At 36.8% G+C, this 25,257-nt stretch overlaps 1 protein-coding gene across 1 annotated transcript in view; it reads left to right on the forward strand.

The window, feature by feature from the left end:
* The first annotated feature begins 1,228 nt into the window (after positions 1-1,228).
* LOC129267163 (uncharacterized) overlaps positions 1,229-25,257 on the forward strand; it is a 28,167-nt gene continuing 4,138 nt past the window's right edge. Inside the window, exons 1-5 of the mRNA XM_064104106.1 lie at positions 1,229-2,810; positions 9,640-9,816; positions 10,786-10,941; positions 19,099-19,196; positions 19,556-19,671. Coding sequence (XP_063960176.1) covers positions 1,389-2,810; positions 9,640-9,816; positions 10,786-10,941; positions 19,099-19,196; positions 19,556-19,671 — 1,969 coding nt within the window. The 5' untranslated portion in view covers positions 1,229-1,388. The remainder of the gene's footprint in view (positions 2,811-9,639; positions 9,817-10,785; positions 10,942-19,098; positions 19,197-19,555; positions 19,672-25,257) is intronic.

Below are 25,257 nucleotides of genomic sequence, written 5' to 3' on the forward strand. Positions count from 1 at the left end.
ATGCACACTTTTGGTGAATTTTATGAAAATTTTCATTTAAAAAAAAAATGTTAGTTAAAAGAAAAAAATATCCCCCCCCCCCTACGTACGGCCGTGGGCGCATCTGCTATATATTTTTTTGTTCAATTAAAAAAAAAAAACCGGGGAAAATGCAACTGGAACATTTGATTGGTGAGTTAATTGGGTCTCTAGAGCTACATTGAAGATTCATGTTCTGACATAAAATGATTTGTAAGTTTTATGTAGATATCTTTTACAATGCATATAAATCTAGGCTTATACGTTGACAGAATAATTGGTTACAAAAAAATTAATAGATTAAAAAAAAAAACATCGTATTGATATGGGGAATGAGAGAGGGAGAGAGAGATACAGACAGAGAGCATAAACTAATAAACGACGGAACAAGAGAAAAAAATTGGATGGAGATGGGAGAATATATTTAGAGTTGTAGCTTACGAGACTTCGCACGTAGGCCTGAAGGTCGCCTTGACTTCACATCGAAGTGCTTCAGCTATTCGCAGTAGAAAGTATTGCTCAAATTTTCATCCATAAGCTGTAAATATTGCTCTTTTTTATTTGCCTTGTGTTTTTCATACTCTTCCTGTCATTTCAAATTCTTTTTAATTGCAGTTTTAATCTTCTAAGTCACAGAGCCCGCTCTAGACCTCGACGGTCCCAATGCCTTTACACGTTGTAGCTTACGCGACTTCCGGGTTAGTTGCCCTGATCCGCGCGTTCGAGCCCATCTTCAATTGGGGACCTTTCGTTTGTACGCTCACTATGGGGAGCGCGCGCTCTAGTTTAGTACGTATTTAACTCTATGGATATAGTACACATTCCGCAGACTCATCTGTGCAGTTCCCTCATAAGCTGTTTCAGGAGTATCTATCAGGGATGTATCTAGCATCTCTTCACAACTCAAGCAGAATGCTAATTACGATTCGATAACAATGAAACAAAAACGTAAAAGACTAAAGATAGTGATCATAATATTGATCACAATAAATTGAAGTTAGTTCTTCTAAGTCAAATTCGGCAGCGAAAATCAATTAGGCCTTCCTTAGAAGCTTTACATGATGTATTTATCAAATATACCACCTCCAAACAATCATGAAACAAAAAGTCAATTGAATAAAATCCGACACAGAAAGGACATTCATATTAATTCGAATTGTATTTTTATACAATAACTGACACATGCTATTTTCTTTCTCATAACAGGCCAGGTCGGTGATCACATATTTTCACTGACAGAAGAGGAAGTCCAACGAGTCATCATAGAGGTCAAAAGATATTCTGCACTTCATCACTGTCAGATTCAAGCCGATCCACTGAACAGCAGCCTTCTATTTCAATTAGACCGGATCTTCACCAACTTATCGTTGATGGGAGAAGACAAAGGAACAAAGGCACCGATACTTTACGCAGACCTGCTCAAGACTAAAGTCAACGGAATCCTTCCTAAACGTTTGTTGATTGAAGGTGAAGGTGGTGTGGGGAAGACAACTCTCTGTGCAAAGATCGTTTGGGATTGGATTCATGGAGCAGGCTACCAAGATTTCAAACTGGTACTTCTTGTCCTCCTTCGTGAAATAAAGGATAAGACTATTGGAGAGATTTTAAAGTCCTACCTCCCAGACGACATTATGGTTACAGCTATGCAGCTAAACAAGTATGTCTTCTCACATCAGAAAGATGTACTTCTCGTTCTGGACGGCCTAGACGAGCTAGCTGGCGATCTTAACAGCTGTCATCAAATCGCCCTTATCATCATGAATCGGCTGTTTAAATCGGGGAAAGTACTAATCACATCAAGGCGATGGAGATCAGCTGAGATACGGCAGATTACTGAGCTTAGAAAGTTGTATGCTTTCATTGCCGTGGAAGGTTTCTCTGATGAAAATCTCTGTTCCTACGTCACCAAGTTCTTCCATCCAGACACATGTTCGGCTGAAGATTTGATTCGATTTATATCAAATAACGATGTGATCAGAGAGAACATGGCCCCATACCCCATATACACAGCTATGCTGTGTATCATGTGGAAAGATTTCGATAGAGAGCGTCGCATAGCAATATCGAAATTACAAACATTTTCTCTGATTGATGAGATGGTCCAATTCTTGGTCGATCATTACCTCTCAAAGCTCGATCAGACGTCAAGAGACAAGAAATGGCATGTGCAGCGTGCAGAAATTCGTCTCCATCTCGTCAACATTGGTTGCCTTGCCTTCCAAGGGCTTAAGGAAAGACGATTGGTGTTCGCTGAACAGGAGTTCAAGAGCTGGCCAGGGTGTGTGAACGCAGGTTGTCAAGTTGGAGTACTCACTAAACAAGCACCGATCCCTCAGAGGAGGCAACAAAGGTACCATACACATCCCGCACACTCATCTGTGCAGTTCCCCCATAAGCTGTTTCAGGAGTATCTATCAGGGATATATCTGGCATCTCTTTACAACTCAAACAGAAGTGAATATGACAGGTTAATGAAGGATATAATTTGTAAAACACGTGAATTCACGGAGCTTCTGTACTTCACCTCGGCCCAGTTGAAGGAGGTCGGATTGGATATCGTATCTCATCTCATATCATCAAAAGACATTTCTACGCCAACATTTCAAATGGAATATTTGCGTACCGATGATGACTTCATTGTAGACGTAGCCTATGAGAGTCAAGACCAAACAGTGGCCAAAGCTTTGGCAGATCATCTGTCGACTACATCCAGCAAGACACTGGAGATCTCCCGGGGGATGCAGGAGCACACGGTATCAGGACATATCTTCATTTCGAATCATCGTAAAGTGGTAAGCAAAATTATAAAAATATCAGAAAATTTCCATATATCTGGTTGCAACTTCTGTATTCGATGAGCTTATTTGCGAAAAGCCTTTTTTTCACATTTGCCAGTTTTTCGTGCTGTCAACAGAGACATTCGTCATGCATATCAGTCTGATTATGAATATATATATATATATATATCCATGAACAATAATAACAATAAAATAAACATTTAGGAGGATTGGAAAACAAATAAATTTGATTCACTTGTTTTCTTGAAATCCATAATTAAACTAAACTAAATCCATGATAATTTTCGTGCAAAAGTCCTTCTATACAATATTCTTTGTTCTATCATTACTGGCTTCATTTACCAATAAGTAGGCATTTCGCTTTTAACTTTGCAGACATTTAAATCAAAGAAAATATTGTGGTGCTAGCTATTCTCTCAATTTTGGCCACATGCTCATGAGACTTGGCCCACACATTTTGTCTAAGGGTGAAAATGTGAAAAATGCATTTTGTAGATGCTCTAATTTGAATCATGTTGATGTCCCTATATGTGGCTGTGAAAAGCAAGTGGTGTAGAGTAGCTACTGACTGGATCGATGAAATCATGAGGGTTTGCCGGTTTTTGTATTTTTATAGAAAACACGAGATTAATATCAAATTAGTGGATGAATCAGTCACACTGTTTCTTGCAAAGGGGATTATGTTCATGTTTCCTGCAAAAACCCGATAAGGATTATGAGAACAATAGAACAATCTACCATCCAGATTTTTGGCTAGGTTGTCAAATTTTGAATTTTTCATATCCGATTGTACAACAATATCATGAGAATTGGGAAATAAAAGAAAAAAACAACAACCTTGATCCATCTCAAATCATGTATTTGGAATTATGATTCTTTCTCACAAAAGATTTAAGCAAAATGAATATAAAAAAAAATACAAAGTGATCATCGGGGGGGGGGAGGACGTTTGAATAGTAAAATTGAATTACTTTTTCGAGAATTCAAACTTTCAAACTTTGAAAAATAGGTTAAATGACCTTACAATAGGTTGGTGCTATTTTTTCTCCGCTACGTTTATTTCAACAGTACTTCTACGTGAATTAGCTTCAAATCTGGATAAAAAATGATATAGTTATCGAGAATACCAACTAAACATCCCTGTAGTATAAGGAATTATTTCATAGTACTTTTCTTGACTAATATTGTTTTTAAATGATGATTGTTAAATTCTCAGAGTACCAGTTCGGATAGATTTTTAAGGTGTTTTTTTTCTAAATGAATTTAAAGGAGAAATATATTGATTATGATAGTACGGTAGCCCAGGGGGTTTATTTAACCGAAAGCCGGACAAGCAAATGACCCCATAGCTGGATGGCATGGACCCTGAAGTTTACAAAAATGCATTGCTGCCGGGTTCTATTCGTGGTCTTTCCTCCAAAATGACGTAATATATGACGTCACTACAAAATGGCCATATTTCACATTTTTTTAGACATTCTACACATAGCATGAAGTCAAGGGAAAATATCTCAGCCAAACCATGCTTTTTTGTATGAAACTTTCAAAATATATTGTTCAAATAGTGCGCAAGAGATATGCAAAATTTCACGAACATATATTATTGTTTACATATGCAAATTACGTAATGAAATTTGCATATCATTAGTTTGGGAGATTTCTTGCTTCAAAAAATTTCGAAAATCGATCCAGAAATTTATTCTCTTTTTTAGTGTACTTTATTTGATATATTTCCTCTCAAGCATAATATCACTCTCTTCATCTATATCTCTACTCTTAGAAAATATGTGCCAGTAATTGGAAATGACATTATAGACTGTGATTTCAGCCCCCTTTTCAATATGATGCGCACATAGAAATCGTGCGTTTTTTGCCCATTTTCACCATATAGCTAAGGTGTGCGAACGATATGCCTACTTTATTGATGTTTCCTGCATTTTGCATGATATTAAATCTTCCAAACAACATATTTTCATCTTCATTATGTCTCTGCTGATAAATAAATGATTTCAGCAAAGATTGATTGCCCACTGGGCAGTCTATAGGCAAATTTTTCCGCCTAGTTTTCAATAACGAACCTATACCATGTATGACTGCATCGTTGTGGTCGAGTCGGATAAGGGGTTTCCTGTGTACCATCAAAATATTTTTCACTCAACGTTTTTGTGCTTGCCTGAAGTGTCTAGTTAATGAACCTTGATGTTCCCTTTGCAAAATCGTATCCAACGGGGTTCAAAATTGATATCTTTGGCGGCCCTCTTGGACTTTTTTTTTATGAAAATCAATTATTTTCATATTTTATTGCACAGAGTCTGACAATGGGACAATCTTAAATGAATATGCATTTCACTATGATTTGGATAGTAGAAATCGGTTGAAATTGTTTTCTGAAAAGTCCGGTTAATATATTTTGAAGAAAAAAAAAGAATTCATAAAAAAAATTGAACCGAAATAATCATGTGCATTGACATCTATATGTTTTATCTTGCATCACGATCGATAGAAAGGAATGTATTACTTGTATCATATGTATGAGGGTAAAAGGCGTTTTCTAAACAAAGCAACTTTTATAATAATGAAATCTCTTGAAAAAGATAGAGGATCGAGGCATTGCTCTGCATTTTCATTTTGCATGCAATTACTCTCGGGCACCTTAAAGCATAGTCCCACAAGAGCCGGTATAGAAGGTTACATACCACACCCTTATCCGTAGCTTGACTATTATGATATCGTGCTTTTCGGAGCCCCCAATGTGGCAAAATTTTGTTTTGGGTATGTATTTTTTTCTTTAAATCACTTAGAGACAAAAGAGTAGGCTTTTCTCTCTCAGCTACATATAGATAAGTTAGGGCATAGCAAAGCTTACCCCTCGGGGGGCTGCCAAAGTCACCCAATCCTTTTTTCGTATTTTGCCAATTTCTCGGAAAATTCGTCATTTCGGAGAACCATTGAGGCAAAAGGTGTTTCTGCCTTGCAGTAAAGCCCTTGTTTTTGTTTTGTAAGCACATAAAGATGACAAGTATGATCTTCTTTATCAGTTACATTTAAAGATGTGGTAGCACACTGAAGCCTTCCCCCTTCAGGTGCTGCCGAACTCTTCCAGCTTTTAAGTCTATTTTCCCTCTTTATTGAAAAACTTGCAGTGTTTGAGCCCCCATTCAGGCAAAAGGGCATTTATGCTATATAGTAAAGCTAGTTTTGATTTTGGAAACAACTTGGAAATAAAAGAATGGGCTTTTTCTATCAGCTAAATGTAAAAAGAGTGCTGGCATATCGACTTCTACCTTCTTCAGAGGTTCCAAGATTGGCAGATTTTCCCATATATTGGAACATGGACTTAGGTCCATGATAGGAATAAATACGGAAAAGAGGTGGGTGACTTTGGGAACCCCAGAGGGGATAGGCTTTGCTGTGCAACCACTTATTAGCAGCAGATAAAAGAAAGTCTACTCATTTAATTCCACGTAGTTTCAAAAGAATAAAACTGGCTTTACTATATAGCAGAAACATTTTTTGCCTGAATGGGGGCTCGAAAATAAAAAAGCATATTTTCCCATAAATAGGTAAAATATGGAAAAGGGTTGGGGATTTCGGCGACCCCCTAAGGGGGTATGCTCCAATATGCCAACACTTCTTTATATGTAGCAGATAAAGGAAACTCTACTCTTTTGTCTCCATATACTTTAAAAATAATAAAAATTTGCCTTACTACATAAGCAGCAACACTTTTTGCCTCAATGGGGGCTCTGAAATAGCATTTTCCCATAAATAGGTAAAATATGAAAAAGGGGTGGGTGATTTCGACGCCCCATTAAAGGGGTATGCTTCAATATGCCAAAACTTTTTTTTATATGTAGCAGATAGAGGAAACTCTACTCTTTCGTATCCATATAGTTTCAAACAAATAAAAGTGGCTTTACTACATAGCAGAAACACTTTTTGCCTTATTGGGGGCTCGAAAGTAGCACATTTTCCCATTAATGGGCAACAAAAGTACAAGGGGCGGGTAACTTCAGCAGTCCACAGAGGGGGTAGGCTTTGCCGTACCTTCACTTCTTAATATGTAGCAGATAGACGAAACTCTACTCTTTTGTCTCCATATAGTTTAATAACAATAAAGGTGGCCCTACTATATAGCAGCAACACTTTTTGCCTCAATGGGGGCTCGAAAATAGCACATTTTCCCATAAATAGGTGAAATATGAAAAAGGGGTGGGTGATTTCGACGCCCCCTTAAAGGGGTATGTTTCAATATGTTAGCACTTTTCTATATATAGCAGATAGAGGAAACTCTACTCTTTTATCTCCATGTAGTTTCAAAAGAATGAAAGTGGCTTTATTCAATATCAGAAACGTTTTTGCCCCAATCGGGGGTCCAAATTAGCGTATTTTCCCATAAATGGATAAAATACGTAAAAAGGGTGGGTAACTTTGACAGTCCCCAGAGGAGATAGGCTTTGCTGTACCAGCACTTCTTTATATGTAGCAGATAGAGAAAACTCTACTATTTTATCCCTAAGTGGTTAAACAACAATAAAAGTGAATTAACTGCAAAGCAGAAACGTCTTTTCCCTTCAATGGGGCTCAAAAAATGTCGAATTTTCCAAGAAATGGGCAAAATACGAAAAAAGGAGGGGGACTCCGGCGGTCCCATAAGGGGGGGGGTGTAGTCTTTGCTGCGCCCTCATTTCTTTATAATGTGTAGCTGATAGAGAAAAATATACTGTTACAGAGACTGCTTTTTGGTGTCATTTTATCGCGAAATATCGAGTAATATACAGTGCGTCCCACAAAAAACGAAACCGAGATTATGCGATGATTTATTATAACTTAGTCATAAATACAATAGACAAATGACCTATCAACGTAAAGCTTAGAATATCCTCTTTCATCTGATACTAATCAAATTATTCCTTATTCACGCATGAGTGAGCAAAAACAATTCGAAGAAAGGATGCCAAAAACTCATTTGGCGGGGCGTATCTGAATTTCAAAAAGAAAGTCACATGACTAAAAATTTCAATATCTGCTCTTTTATTTGATACCTTAATCACATAAAATGGTCAAGAAATAAGAAAGTTCTGGTTATTTGAAACAAGGCTTGATTTTCAATAATTTCATGAAATAAAGAGGTTTTACAGGCTAGCGTCCAGACTCACTCGACGCTCCGTTTTGTTGACGATCAGCCATGCATTAAGTCTTTTGTTATACCGTGCGATAGCTTAGTGGGAAACCGGTGAAAACACATTTATTTAATGAAATTATGGAAATACAAGCATTGTTTCGAGGGATCATAACTTTTTTACTTCTTGACCATTTTCTGTGATTAAGGTATCAAATAAAAGAGCAGATATTATACTTTTAGCCATGTGACTTTCTTTTTGAAATTCAGATACGCCCCGCCAAATGAGTTTTTGGCATCCTTTCTTCGAATTGTTTTTGCTCACTCATGCATGAATGAGGAATAATCTAATTAGTATCAGATGATAGAGGAGATTCTAAACATGCGCAGCTCGTATATGACATCGTAAACAAAATCACAAACATGCCGTATTGCTTGCTCGCCTTGGCTGAGAGAGTAGATCTATACACGTGTTGCACAGCTCTCAATCAGCAAGGCGAGCAAGGAAGGAATACCAGTACATGTGTATGTTGGGGTGATCTTTTACATCTAATTTAATTTACCTCAACGTTGTTACTATATTTTTATATAGATAAATAATTCCCCGAGTTTCGTAATTTTGTCAAATTAATGAGATAAAAATTACATCTGACAGAACGAGTGACAATCTATCCCAGCCACATGAAGTTTATCGTCGGTGCATATCGTCTGCTGCTATTCGTTGAGTTGATTTGCCTTTAGGTTCGGATTACATTCACTTGTTTGTAAGTACAGTTATATCATTTCCTTCTTCATAGTCACAGAGGTAAGAGACTCTGTCTGGACAGTGTGGTAATTAATTTTCATGAATTCAATTTGGCCCGCGCGGTGTAGCTAGCACTTAGCAGCTGCATGAGTTGGTAGCGAATCGGCATGTGATCGTGTTGCAAGTTGAATTGTCCGACTCATCATCATCGGCGTAATTCCCCCAATTTACCCCCAACTACAGTACGTCACTTTGTTGTTGTTCACTTCATCATCATTCTCTTCATCTTCAAGATCATCAATTTGAAAATCCAAATCTAGATAAAATTCTGGGTTTTCTTTCATTTCGGGATCGAAGTATTCAGTGACAATGTGGAGAAAACGTACCCTCGCAAAAGGTTTTGCATGCAAGTGGAGCTTCACGTTGGAGAGCCAATCACGCCTCTCGTACAGAAAGTGACGTCATAAAAAATCCCCAATTTCGCGGACGTAATTCTGCGTGTTTGAAGCATTCAGATAGAGAACTTTAAACTATCAATTAACTGAGTTCCATCGGTCTCCATGATAAATGATGTACACCATCGTGTTCTCCTTATTTTCTCCTTTAATTTGATATATGATTCTCAATTTTTACGATTTTCAATATATTTCTACTTTAACGGAGGTATTTTTTACTGAGTTAAAATGGATATCAGAAAACGACCCTATCCTATCTGTTGAGATGAATCGATGAGTCAAAACCATATCTATTCTCTTATCATTATTTTATTTTTCAAAAAACACTTAAATCCTCTTATTTTTATTTTAATCATACCGGTGCTGGTTCATTTTAATTACTCATGCACAAATCAAATACTTCGACGATACGCACAAATGACATTCAAGTATAAAATGAAATCGATCTATGATTGTCTCAACACACTGATGTTTTATTTTCCCCCGTATTGTAAACGATAGGAAAAGCTGTTTATTGAACAGCCATGTGGACGGACTGCTTCAGAGGACTTGGCTAAATTCATTTGCTCCTCACACACTCTGAGGACTGTAGAGATCATTATGCCTGAACGCCAAGCAGGTGCAAATATGCATGATGTGTTCTACACGGTGCTTGCTTTTAACGCCACTAGTTCCAAGGTACGTAGAATGATGAAAGTTTATTTTCACACAACAAATAATATTTTGTGAATTGAAGTCATTGTTATATGTTTATCAAATGCTAATACATTATCAGTAATGTTATCATCATATAGTATTATCATTGCCGCTCACCGCAGGAAGAGAAGGAGAACTGTCCTGAACAATTTTTAATTCACATTAAAAAATATAATGCTCCTACACAAACTACTTTGGATATTTTGATGATCTTCCATTCTTCAACATTCATTTCCACCTTCTCTCTTCCTCTCTTTTAATCTCCCTTCCCTCTCTTCATTTCGCTTCTTTTCTTGTCCCTGGGCCTTTTCTTTTTTTCATTCTATCTTGTGCCGCTCCTTTTATTTCTTATTATTTGATGTCCTATTCTGGTATATTATAGTCATGCAGTGTTCTTTTATCCTTTTCTTCTTATAACGTTTTGTTTAATAAATTTTTAGTAAGGTTTGAAAATCAAACCTTATATGACAGTAAAAAACACATCCTAATTATCCAAGCAGTAGCACATACCACATATGTATGGTATAAAGTTTGTCCTTTAAACTTGACAAATGTATTAATTCGTATATATATAGTGTTTTTCAAATACTGAGAATAACCAAAGGTGGTTAACCTGTCACTTTAGACATCTGCATAAATATATCCAACGCATTTTAGACTATAAACAAATAAGTAAGATAAGCATGTGTTTATCATTCCGTAAAAAAAAAATGTTTTTTTACTTCCACGATTACTGCCATACCAGATTAGTGAAATAAATTACCGATGTAATTTCAGTACACACTGGAATGTCAGAATGTTAACTAATATTTTCATTATATTCTTATGGTACTTCTTCATCAGATTGAGACTCTTCCTCTCTATGTTGATCTCATATACAAGTAGACACTAGAATTTCAGAATGATGAGTTATATTTTTATTTTTACATTTTCATGGTACTATTTCATCAGATTGAGACTCTTCATGTCGATGTTGATCTCAGTGAAAGTCCGCTTGCATCACGTCATCTCGCTCAGTTCATCTGTAAGATGAACCATTTGGAGAGCCTCTTACTCAGCGGTCAGTATCATGGTGACTTCTACTCCACATCATTGTCAATGGCCAAGGTAATATCTATAGGACATTTTTATGTACAGATGTTAAATATTTTGTGCCGAGTAAGAATGGCAAAGTTAAAAACGGCTGAGATGAAAATTGCAGAGGCAAAAATTGCAAAGGTAAAATGCCATAGGGAAAACCGGTTCCATGACATGTTCTACTGCGACAATTGCTCCGCTTTTAATTCCACACACTGGAATAGACAACTTTGACCATGGATTCAACACTATACCCTATCCTAAACCTTACCCTATACACCTAATTTAAAACCCTATTGCAATTGTCGCAATCATTCATACTGTACGGACTCATGTTTGCGAAATATGCATGATTTCTTATCATGTATGTTGATTTTGTGTTCATAATTATATTATCTGTACTTTATCACATTTTATTATTAAACTCAGACAATTTCTTATACAAATAACTTAAATTAATAGAGTGATGAAAGGATTCATCTTGACAAGTACTTTAGTAGAATAGCCCTCTGCATCCAAGTCCAACAATTTCGAATGTCAACACCAATGTGCGCTTTCATGACCCCACTGAAAACAAAAATTAATACAGGTATATTTCTTTATTTACACAATTATCATAGTATACCGAAATCAAGAATGGATTTTGACATGGCACGTATCACGTATAGCTTATTTATTTATTTATTAAGACACCTTTCAGCAGGATAAAACATTAATCAGCTTGCAGGTTGTTTCTTATAATGGTCCTTTAAAAGAGAGAAATACATATATTAAAAAGAAAGATTATAAGTAATTAGGAATACATGTAATTATATACAGAAAAACTAAAATTCAAATAGTTATAAAAGTGAGACATCAGAAAAAAAAGAACAAATAGCAAGATTTATATAATAGTAAGATAAAGAAATGAAAGAAAAAGAAAGAGGTTTTATACATCGATATGAAATCGTCTCAAAACAGGAATAGGCCTCAATTTAAAGAATTGTATCAATATCAATACTGATAGGAAATCATAATCAATAATAATTACATGTGTATTCGTGGGTAATCATGCTAATAATAACAATACTACAAGTATATATGAACCAAAATAGAAAAGTTAAAAAATTCTTATTGATCTAGGCGAAAATTATTATAATTAGGAGTGGGCTATAAATGGGTGATTTTTTGTTTTACTTAGGGAACAGTTTTTTTTTGTGTTCCTTTTACCTTATCTCAACATCAAATGACAATATGTTTTCTCTCGGGTCCGAGAAAAAAGTGTGCAGGGCCAAAATCCAGAATGGCCGCCAAAACCCCACAAAATCACAGTTCTGGCCACAACTTTTTTATTTGGTGGTCAATTCCTCTGGTTTTGGTGTCTATTCATATGTTTTGGGGGGCAGGCAATTTATTTTTCCTATAATTAGTACTTTTAAACCATTATTTGTAGAGTTAAAAGGTAATTATATCTAAATTTTCCGATTTTTGTAGCCTTTTTCAGCCAAAAAGTGGGTTTTATCATCCTGGGGTTCTGGGATATTTGATGGTACGAGGTCAACAATAGCAAGCAGCTTCATATAGCTATATTGCTTTTATTTCTCCACTTTGGGTTTTACGGATATTTGTGAAATGTATCCTATCAAATAAAAGAAAATGTCATTTATCCATAGGGGGTATACGGAGTACAATGCACAGTACATACTACACTGCATATATCCATGCATTGACCACCAAACTATAGTGTCATAGAAATGAGCTTACAAAGGTTTAAAGGTTTACAATTAGATTGTGAATTTGATTCCTTGTCAGCTGATGTACATGATGAAACCAGCAATGTAAATTGCACTTAAATATCACATACATGTATACCGGGTATATCATATACGTACATCACATTTTTAGCCGGTGACAGCCCGCTAGACCGAAGGTCCACGAGCCCGAGGGTCCGCGAGACCGAAGGCCCGCGAGACCGAGTTTTTTTTTCCTTCATTGGTTGCCGCGGTCGAGTGGTTTAAGGCGCCTCGTTGCAGCGGCGTAACAGGTGCCTGTTATCAGAGGGGCGGGGGGGGGGGGGGCAGAGCAAACAAAATCCCGGTAACTAAGTCCAGAATCAGTGGCTTTGCTAGGATTTCATTTTAGGCATGTTAGGGGGCAGTGGTGAGTACGCGAAGTGTGAGAAACACTTAATAATGAGCGCGTGAAAGGCGATCCATATTTTAAGGGGAGTTTCCCCCTCCCGCGCGAATCATGGAAGCTCTGACGTTTTCTTCGAATTGTTCATTGTCTGCTCTCGCTCGTCTTACGTTCTCCTATACCTTTTTATTTTCTCGCTCACGTTTCCCCCCTTTTTTTGGGGTGGCGTTTTTTTTGCTACGAAGGTGTAATCAATTAATAAATATCAAATTTCATATCAATATTTTAGATAACATTTATGCTTCTGCCGGAGTATTATTAGACTGGGAATAGTTTGCAAAATTGATTTTCATATTACTACGAAATCGGACACTCCATCCCCTCTCTCACTTCACCGTCTAACGAAATCATACCATAGTCTCTGAAGAAATCTATACAACGGAGGTGAAACCAAAAAATGTTACATCAATTAGACTGATGAGCCCAAATACGGGCGCCACATCCGAAGTGGGCGGTTGCAAATTTCAAGATTTTTTTATAAATATATCCTAACTATATTTTGAATAGAAACGCACACACTGATAGACACAGAGCACATTCAAATAAATAAATTGGATATTCTTCCCAGTTCTTTTCCTCTATACTTTTCTCACAGCTCTTTTTACTTTCAATTTCTCCCATCGTTCCTCTTGACCCCCCCCCCCCTCTCCTTCTCTGTTCTCTTTAATTATGTTAACATCTTATTCCTAAATAATATCGCTTCTTTTTTTCTTCGTGATTTTTGTCTACGTCTTTTCTCTATGCTTTAGGTGAATTCGGCGCTTCTATTAATAATTCATTTTCCTTCCCTTTTACGGCCATTTTTTTTATTATCGTTTACCTCACCTACCATGTTTTCATCTAGATTTCAGAGACATAGCTTTAACATACAGAACTGCTTATGAAACGTCTGGTTTTAGAAAAATATTCATCCATTTGTTTGGAGTGTCGGTTTAAAAAACTGATTGAATAAACTAAAGTGATGAATAGAACAAAGGAGACAAAATGAAACAAAGCAAAACAAAAATGCCAAATAATGTTAACGATTTAAATTATGGTAATAATAATGATAATAATTAGGATGATAAAAACAATGATAATAATATAACTGTTAATACTACTATTACTACTACTACTACTACTACTACTACTACTACAACAACTATTACTACCAGTGGCGGACCGTGACCCGGAGGAGACAAAGCATTGGGGGGCACAGCATTGTTCACAGACAATGCAGTGCCCCCCCCCCCCCAGGTCACGGTCCGCTACTGATTACTACTACTACGACTTCTACTTCTACTACTGCTGCAGCTGCTGATATCATGATAACAAAAATAGTAACAGCAACAATAAAAAGTGGTTTTTAGTAGAACTCCCCGAGAGGACTACTCCTCCGGAGGGCGACTCCCCATGACAACCCCTCCCCCAGAAGGACCATTCTCCCGAGGACAGGCTTCCCGGAGGAAAACTGATTTAAACCGGCACTTCCATTTGAGTGACAAATTAATGTACGTTCTTTTCTTTAGAACTTTCACCTCCTTGTTCTTCTTATTATTCTGATTAAATGAAAAAAAATGCTAAGATAGGATTGCCCATAATGAAGGTTCAATGTTCCAGGTGTATGTATTTCCAGAATATTTCCAGTTTTCTTGTTAAACAATAAATGCACAAGATCATGAAGCAGAATTACCATACAAATTAACGTTAAATGAGTAGAGTTAATGATTAAGGGTCAAGTCCACCTCATAAAATTGTTGATTTGAATCAATAGAGAAAAATCAGACAAGCACAATGCTGAAAATTTCATCAAAATCGTATGTAAAATAAGAAAGTTATGACATTTCAAAGTTACGCTTATTTTTCACAAAATAGTTATATTATGAACGAATCAGTTACATCCAAATGAGAGAGTCGATGATGTCACTCACTCACTTTTTCTTTTGTTTTTATTGTTTGAATTATACAACATTTCAATTATTACGAATTTTACAATTAGGACCGGCCTCCTTGCCTGAACCACAAAATGTCAAAATAATGGAATTCCAAGTGTTCAGGGAGGAATGAAACTTTATTCCACATGACAATGACGAGAAAATCAAAATATTTCATATAATAAAATACAAAAGAAATAGTGAGTGAGTGATGTCATCGGTTCCCTCATTTGCATACCGAACGAGATGTGCATATAACTGTTTTGTGAAATGAAACGAAACTTCAAAATGTCATAACTTTCTTATTTTACATTCGATTTTGATGAAATTTTCAGCGTTATGCTTGTTGGATTTTTCTCTTTTTATTCAAATCAAGTTTTTGTTGGGGTGGACTTGTCCTTTAAGTAGTGTCGGTGAAATAAGACATCGTAAGTTTATACTGTAAGTAGCAGAAACACCCCCTCCCTGCACCATTCCCCCCCCCCCCCCGAGAGACGTTTCGTGCGTGCAGTACGTGTTTCGCACGATTCGCGTGCTCACCACCGCCCCCTAAAATGAAATCCTAGCAACGCCACTGATTCTATTTAGTTACCTAGAATTATTTGGCCCCCCTTCACGATAACAGGCACCTGTTAGGCCGCTGCAACGAGGCGTCTTAAACAACTCGACCGCGGCAACCAATGAAGGGGGAAAAGGTCGGTCTCGTGGACACTCGGTCTCGCGGACCCTCGGTCTCGAGGACCCTCGGCCTCGCGGACCTTCGGTCAAGTGGTCAGACCCCTTTTACGCCATATCTTCTTCATTTGGAGGCTTTTTTTTACCTGGTTCTGGTGTCTAACTGGCCTATGTTTGTGGGGTCAGGTAGTTACACTAGTATCATGATAATGCTGATCAACAGCCAATCAGAATCAAGGATCGCAAGCAAGTTACCATTAAGTTAAGTTAATATAATGGTAATTTTTTATGCAACGGGGCCCAGAATAGCTAGAATGTAAATTACCTGCTCTCCGCCCCCTGAATTAGCATATTTGACAAAACATGTCCTCAATTTCTGAGACAAAAGATATCTTCAATTTCTGAGGCATCTAATTCTACACCTGAGAGCTCATTTCTATGACACTATAGTTTATACAAGCCTTGTTATCTGTCATGGTGGCCAATGCATTTCTGCAGTGCAGTATGTATGTGCAGTACATTGTATACTGTATACCCACAATGGATAATTGACATTTTTTTATTTAATAAGATATATTTCACAAATATCCGTAAAACCCAAAGTGGGGGAATAAAAGCAATATAGCTATATGAAGCTGCTTGCTATTTTTGACCTCGTACCATCTAATATCACAGAACCCCAGGATGATAAAACCCACTTTTTGGCTGAAAAAGGGCTACAAAAATGGGAAAATTTAGGTATAATTACCTTTTAACTCTACAAATAATGGTTTAAAAGTACTAATTATAGGAAAAACAAATTGCCTGCCCCCCAAAACATATGAATAGACACCAAAACCAGAGAAATTGACCACCAAATAAAAAAGTTGTGGCCAAAACTGTGATTTGGGGGGGTTTTGGCGGCCATTTTGGATTTTGGCCCGGCACACTTTTTTCTCGGACCGAGACAAAAATATTGTCATTTCATGTTGAGATACATTACAAGGAATAAAAAAAACTGTTGTCGTATTGAAATTAGAAAAAAGTATATTTGACCCATGTATAGCCCACTCCTATTATAATGATATTCTAAACTTTCGACAGAAATGTCATTCTGGATATCTTCAGGGAGCTTATACCAAGTTACTGCTCGGACATATTTAAAGGATTGTTTGAATAGGGATATGTTAGGTTTGGGTAATACTACATTTATATAGTGAATTTGCATCCCTAGTGCTCATGCCATGGCGATCGAAATACATTTCAATTTCATTTCATAAGTGGGGAGGGGCGACACCCATTATACACTTGTACATAAGAGTGGCTAGAAAACAATCCCGACGTTGGTCAATATTTTGCCAGGAGAATTGATTTATAAATATGATCAATGTATTCCCGCTCGTAAGTTGATAGTCAAAAATTACAGATACATATCTAGCAGTTCTATTTGCAATCTATCTAGGGGTAATATGTAGGCTGTGGACAGCTGTGGACAGCTGTTGAGATTGCATAGTCTATACAGGGGGGGGGGGCGTTTCTTAAAGCTGTTCGTAAGTTAAGAGCGACTTTAAGAACGACTGGTGAACCCTTCTTACGCGCTAAACCATTGCCAATTCAATATATGTCGTAGAAGCGCCGTGGTGTAGCGGTTCTGACTCTCGCCTTGTAATCAGAAGGTCGTGTGTTCGAATCCCACCATGGCCTAGCACCCTTTGGCAAGGCGTCAATCCACACTTTGCCACTCTCACCCAGGTGCTAATTGGGTACGGGTAGGAAACAACCGTCATTGTGGATGGTTTAGCATGTTTGCGCCTAACAGGCTGCTTGGAATGCTATGAATCCAGTGACCGGGTAATAATAATTGTGAAGCGCTTTGAACAGTCGTAGATTGATAAAGCTCTATATAAATGCCAATTATTATTATTATATAGCATTTACGAGAATAAAGGATCACCAGTCGTTTTAAAGTAACTCTCAACTATTAACGAACAGCTTTAAGAAACACACACCAGGGCTGAATTATGCATTTATACCGGGTATGTAGAACATGTGAACTCAAGAATTTACTCAACTTGCCTAAAAGTAGATCTTATAGGCAAATCGATTTACATAATTCTCTTAAATATACATTCCACCCCGGGTTTTCATCTTTCATAATGGCTAAATTCCTCATAGACTTTACCTGTTCATTTAGGTCATTATTTATGAATATATTCAATGTATCGAATGATCTTGATTTAATTATTATTGTTTTGGTTATACCAGTCATTTAATGCGTTTACATCTTTCTGTAATTTCTTTGTTACATTTTCCAATTTACTTTCAGAGGCAAATACTATTGAATCACAGCAAATATGCTGCAATCACCTTCAGTAATACATTGAGATATATCAGATAGATATTAAGAACAGAATGGGGCCAGAACACTGTCCTGTGGTACTCCAATAGAAAGCTTTTTTAGTATTAGATAATTATCCTTTGGAAAATACAACTTGCTTTCTATCATTTAAATAGTGTTTTTAACCAAGTGAGCATGTTATTGATAATTCCATATTTTTCGAGTTCTATGAAAGTGATGCAATTATTGCAACTATTGTTCAGTTTGGAACAGCAATACCCCATACTCTCATAGCAGCTAGCGCAAGTTGATATCAGGTTTCCAAAGTCATGAAAGTTGTGTTGGTTGGTTTATTGAGCTGATCGTTTGCCAGTCTTTTATGGTAGCGGTACAGCCTGTATTTTAAAATGTGTAGTTAATCACAAATTCAAATGTTTAGAAGTTTCTTTTTCTCGACACCATTCCATCGACCTGTTTTATAGAAAGGAATGCACCCTGACGATTTGTTTTTATAATAAAAATAGGAATTGGCGATAATAATAAAAATTGGAATTGGCGAAGGCTTGAGAAAATCCACCACATATTAAGGATTCAAAGTTATCAGAATTATTTCTCTTTTGTTTGTGATGTCACATTCGTCCACATGCCTCTTATTTACTATATAAATGCATACATTTATGTTGCTGCATAAAGCTTGCATTTTTTGTGTTTTCTACTGTGTAGGGCTTTGATTTGCCAATTACACTCTAAGCTCAGGATCGGATCTTAAAACAGCAATATCGCAAATACAATTAGCGTGAACTTCATCCATGAGGTCACATACTAATTGCCATCGTTAAAGTTTACGAACTAATTGACTAGGTAATTAAAAATTAAAATTTATGTGTAAGAAACACCTTTCTGCTAAAATCAGTATTCAAAACTCAAAATATCTATTCTATATCGCAGTATGGACATATAATTTGGAGTAGATTTCAACCCATTTTGTGTTCGCGCCTTGAAATACATTTAATAGAAAATGATAATGCACGAGTAATTGAGTCGCAAAATTCAGATGGGGAAACTATTTTGTAAATCACTGATGCCATTTTTTCACTTATTATGCAGGATTCTTTCCCTCAAATAAGCAACGGATGTTTCAGTTTCAATGAAGAGCAACAGTTGAATCTTGAATCATTCATTCAATCACTCACTGCTTTTGCAAGGTAGGTAAATAAACTTACGGTGAAGTGTTCTCCCAGTGATATATTACTAAGAGAAACAATATCTTAAAAATACCTTTTACCTAGTATCATTACTTTATTTATTTTGTAAGTAAAATACACTGAATTTATCGTACCTAAACTTGTCATGCCACAAGCATTTGCAATCCACAAAAAGTGACTACTTCATATTTATGTGTATTATTGTTAAGGATCGATCCAATAAACATGTTTTTTTTTCTCACATTATGAAACGTTTCCAAAATCGGTTTGTGCTTAAAGCAAAGGCCAAATAATCTTATCTGCATTGGAAAATTATTAGATTTTTAAGATATAAAGATATATCTGGACTTGTTTTAAAGGAAATTCGAACCAGGAGCTACCTCAAGTACTCAAGACGATGGTGACAGTGACATGCCTTCGTCCAGTGGAAATAGTCCTGGACAGAAAGGGGCTGATGTCGTGGAAACTTATACAGGTATAATGAAATGAAATGAAATTACCTTCCTTTATGTCCTTGTACTTAGACAAATCAATTAGGATAATTATCGTTATTATTAGCTGATCTGTCAATCAATTATCAAATATTACTTTTGTAAGAATTTTCTTTTTTATTCATCATTTTTTTCATTTTCCACTTGTTTCTTGTTAGCAGAAAATCTCAAAATCTACATCATCAATTTTCTTCAAAATATTATCAGTTATGGTTCAAAGTCAAAAGGTCATCGTGACGTCATTAAAGCGCCGTTTTGTAAATTAACATTATCAGTCATTTATATATTTATCAATTATCAAATATTCATATTTACATGACATTAACTTCATATTAAAGGTCAACTGTCTATATCATTTAAAGTCATGTAGAGGTCACGACGTGCGCGTTTGCACGCGTCAAAATTTCACGATGCTCAGAATCACAGTTTGACTAAAATAGAGTACGTTTCAGGTAATTTTAAGCATTTAAAAAAATTGAGCGCGTGAAAGGTTACGCGCGCATTTTTTAGCATAACGGCATAACGCAACGTTGAATCACTATTGTTTTTCTATCAATGCATTGGTAATATAATTCTGAGCAATTTGACGCCTTCACCAACCTTCTACGACCAATTTTTACAGCATGCGCGCTCGTGCGTGCTCACAATTAATATGTGCAAAAACAGGCCTATACAAAATTCATTATAACTCTTCAGATAGTCTGTAGACCCCCTATAACATATAAATAAATAAATATATATATATATATACATATATACACTGTTGGTCATAAAGGTGGAATATTTTTTTTCACCAAATTTTCACAGCGTAATTATTACAACATGATTTGAATATGGCATTTATGGTGCATGATAACCACTTTACTTTATTATTCTGCCTTTTACACACATATGACAGTGATATTTTACAAGTTTATGTCCTAAGCGATGGATGTCATGAGCATAGAACAACAATGACGACAATATACAGTAAATTACATGTAAAGGATCATGAGATATTTATTTTCAATCTCTCTCAGTTTTCCAGATGACTTCTTTTTTGTGATTTCATGGACAAATTTGCATCAAACTTGAGTCATTGTTCTTACTCAGTCACTAGTATCGGGTATGTCCACCCCTGGCACGAACCAGCGCATGCAGACGTCGTGGCATGCTGTCCACTAGCTTGTTGATGGCGTCAACAGGCATAGCGTCCCATTCTTCCCTCAGAGCATCTGCCAACTCCTGCAGATTTTGAGGAATGACCTATCTGTCGTTGATGGCTCGGCCTAGGGCATCCCATGCATGCTCTATGGGGTTCATATCCGGCGAACAAGCTGGCCATGGCAACTGTACGACGCCCTCTGCCTCCAGGAATTCCCTTACTGCAGCGGCCCTGTGCGGTCTAGCGTTGTCATCCTGCAGTCGGAAATTGTGCCCATACACTCGTCTTGCATATGGAAGACAGTGGAACTCCAAGATATCCCTTTAGGCGGCGGCGTTGACGTTTCCGTCCGGAACCACCAGTGGCGTTTTCCCTCCATAATGGATGCCGGCCCATATCATCACTGAGCCGCCTCCGCCTTGAGTCGTCTCGTGGATACATTCATCGCGAAGGTTTTCCCCGGCCAATTGACGAACTCGTTGTCTCCCATCCTTTCGGTCAAGGATGAACCGGCTCTCGTCCGTGAAGACCACATGTTGCCAATGTCCTGGATGAAGCCTTCTGTGCTCCCTAGCCCAAAGAAGACGAGCTACTCTGTGGCGAACAGACAGGCGTAGACATTTGGTCAACCGTCGTGCTCGGTAACCATGTTGGAGCAATCTGCGATTAACGGTTGACCAGGAAACGTTGATCCCATGATATCTCCTCCACAAGCGACGAAGACGCTCGTGGGCAATTTCCGGTTTCTGCGGCTGAAATTCAACAGTTGGCGATCATCTCTTCTTGTGGTCAATCTGGGACGTCCAGGAGATTTCCTAGGCCGAATATTCCCCGCCTCACGTTGACGTTTCAGGATCTTAGAGACTGCACTCGGTGATATCCCTAGGACTTATGCGATATCGGTCTGCTTGTAGCCCTCCTGTCGCAGTGCTACCACTCTCTCGCGTGTTGCTGTTGCCGTTGGACCAGGCAAAGTCCAGGGAACGTCTCTACCGATTTTTATTTCAAACGGTACAAGGAACTCGAAAAAATGCAACCTTCTTATACACAGTGCTAAATCAGGGAAAGGGACAGAATATCATATGCATAGGCTTTTATAGTCTACAATAAAATAATTTATTACGTAATCCAAATTTCTCATGTTATAATGTCACCTGTGTAATGGGGAAACATTATGTAATCACTCAATTACCATTTCGTCTACGCGTAGCCTTTCAAATACCAACAAAACTGTCGATTTTTATTCAAAAATATTTTATTCCACCTTTATGACCAACAGTGTATATATTTGGATAAAGTATGAACGGAAGATAAGATTTTATGTCTTATTTGACTCTCAATAATGTAATGACGTCATCAAAATGGCATTGGAATTCGAAATTTTCTTGTTAATTGTTATGACGTCATCATAATTAAGCAAATTTGACTCTAACTCCGTAAATATCAGTCAATTTTCTCCCAGTTGTTTATATGTTGTAGCTGAGGTCATATTCTTTCTGCATTTCTCCCTTTATTCTTAATTCATAGAAATAAGTCATCCTGAAAAATTGCAATTTATAAAGGCATGTCATTTTCACTCATTTTGCATGTACTGGATTCTACATTCCTCTATTTAGTGACCCATATCTCCACTATTCCCGGTAGGTTTTCGCTGAGCTTTGAGTATGTTGTAGCTGAGATTCCTAACTATTGTAAATGAGGCCTTAATTTTTCGAACAGATGCCAGAACCATGCCTGTATATTGAGTTTGAGATTGTCGAATTTTCATTACATGTAAAGTCTATGAGAAACACTGTCTATCATTAAAGGGGAATCCAGCCTTGGCCATAAATTGTTGTGTTGGGAAGGAGAAAAATAAATTAAACAGAATGGTGAAAGTTTGAAAGAAATCGGACAAGCAATAAGAAAGTTATAGCTGCTTTAACATAGAGATCACTAATACTATGTAGATTTCAAATTGGCAACTGAGTAAGTAAATTATGACAAGGGGCAAGGACAACTTTCCCATAGGCCATGCACTTTATTATCAGGGATTTGTGGTTTTCTCCTAAGTACCCATTCCCCTGGGGCAGTAATCTAAATATAGCCCAGGTAGTATATTGTTTTATGTCCTCATGAAAGAAAAATACAATTTGAAATTAAAACTTTTGGGGAAAATGAAATTTTAGCCATTATATGTATTGGAGTACATGGAAGAGTAGTCCTTGCCTTACATCACTATGACACCCATATGCGGCCAATTTGAAGTCTCCATGGATACAGTGATTACCAATATTTACAACTTTTAAAAATTCATAACTTTCTTGTTGTTTGTCCAATATTGTTCAAACTTTCACCTATCAACTTGTCTGATTTTTCTTTTCCTTATAAAAACAAGTTTTTATTTGGGTTGGATTCCCCTTTAAGGCCTCAGACTTGCCTCTCAAGCGCTCATGGTGCATGGGTTCAAGCCCAAGGTTGATCATGAAGTTTTTGATTTTCATTTCAACATCTCGCACATGATCCTTTATGACCATTACAAGGTATAAGAGTTAAAATATTGCACAAAAAAGATATTCAAATCCCCTTTTTTCATATAACATATATTACCTATAGGCGCCGCTTTTCCGACGGCGGCGGCGGCGTCAACACCAAATCTTAACCTAAGGTTAAGTTTTTTAAATGACAGCATAACGTAGAAAGTATATGAACCTAGTTCATGAAACTTGGCCATAATGCTAATCAAGTATTCTGAACATCCTGTTATAGTTTCAAGTCACATGACCAAGGTCAAAGGTCATTTAGGGTCAATGACTTTAGACCATGTTGGGGGAATCAGCTTCAAAATTTTAATTTAAGGTTAGGTTTTTGAAATGTCATCATAACTTAGAAAATATATGGACCTAGTTCATGAAGCTTAGACATAAGGTTAATCAAGTATTACTAAACATCCTGCTTGAGTTTCACGTCACATGACTAAGGTCAAAGGTTATTTAGGGTAAATGAACTTTGGCCAAGTTGAGGGTATCTGTTGAATTACCATCATAACTTTATAAGTTTATGGATCTGATTCATGAAAATTGTACATAAGAGTAATCAAGTATCACTGAACATCATGTGCAAATTTCAGGTCACATGATTAAGGTCAAAGGTCATTTAGGGTCAATGAACTTTGGGCAAATTGGGGGTATTTTGTTGAATTGCCAACATAACTTTAAAAATTTATAGATCTGATTCATGAAACTTGAACATAAGAGTAAACAAGTATCACTGAATGTCCTGTGCGAATTTCAGGTCACATGACCAAGGTCAAAGGTCATTTGAGGTCATTGAACTTTGGCCATTTTAGAGGTAATTATTAGATTGCTGTCATAACTTTCAAAGTTTATAGACATAGTGTATACAATGTGGATATAGGGGTAATCAAGTATCACTGACAAGTTTTAGGTCACATGATCAAGGTCAAATGTCAATGAACGTAGTATTGTATCATTATATGACTGGTGTTTTTTGTGAATAATTATGTTATAGTAGTTTTCAAAGTCAGCACTGATGGTATGTATTAAATCGCGTGATACAGGTGAGACAGCCAGAGGCATTCCACTTGTTCAAGAGTTATCAACACGTTCCTTTCAGAACAAAAGTTCGGTTTTCATCATGATTGATTATCATATTGATCGGAATGAACATGGTCATGACAATCAGAGACAGATCACCTAATTCGTCTTTATGATGAATTAAAATTCGAGTTATTTGTATTAGTAATAATAATGATATAATTATTATCATTCCTTCGGCAGGAAATTTACCCACATTGTGCGGAACTGAATGAGTACATAGCAAAACTAATTCATTGAATGCACCAAGCGCAGTGAATCAAAATAAACTTGCCACCTCACAAATCCAAAATTTACGGGAAAAAAAATCAGTCATGAATACATAACCATTATACATGGCCGGAAAGAATTTCTTCCCCATAATAATTTGATTCCATATTTATGCGGTATGTCTTCACGCTTGGGTAATTGGTAGGTATTCTTTGCAGCGATGGAACTTTTGATTGGCGCCAAAGTAAGGCATGACTGCAATTAACATGATTAATGAATCCAGGGGGGGGGGTGCTTCATGAAAGTTGTTAGCACTGATTTTATTATCAGTGCTGACTATTTCAGTGACATCCTTGCTTTGATTGGCTGAGAAGCTCTTGCCTCCGACTGTCACTATGGTAACTGTCAAAGAAAGACATCTTGTCAGTGCAGAGAACTTTCATGAAACGGTCACCAGATGTCAAAGATGTCGTAATCCTACATGGGTTGCATTAAAATCCATTGCAAAGGAACTTGAATAATTCACATTAGAATGTGTTTGATAAACACATTTTATTACCAATTCTCAAGTTTATTATATTGAATAGGGATTTGCAAAAATGACCATCTCATGTAGGATT

This window comes from Lytechinus pictus, chromosome 8 (genome assembly GCF_037042905.1).
Source record: "Lytechinus pictus isolate F3 Inbred chromosome 8, Lp3.0, whole genome shotgun sequence".
In the NCBI taxonomy this organism is placed as follows: Eukaryota; Metazoa; Echinodermata; class Echinoidea; order Temnopleuroida; family Toxopneustidae; genus Lytechinus; species Lytechinus pictus.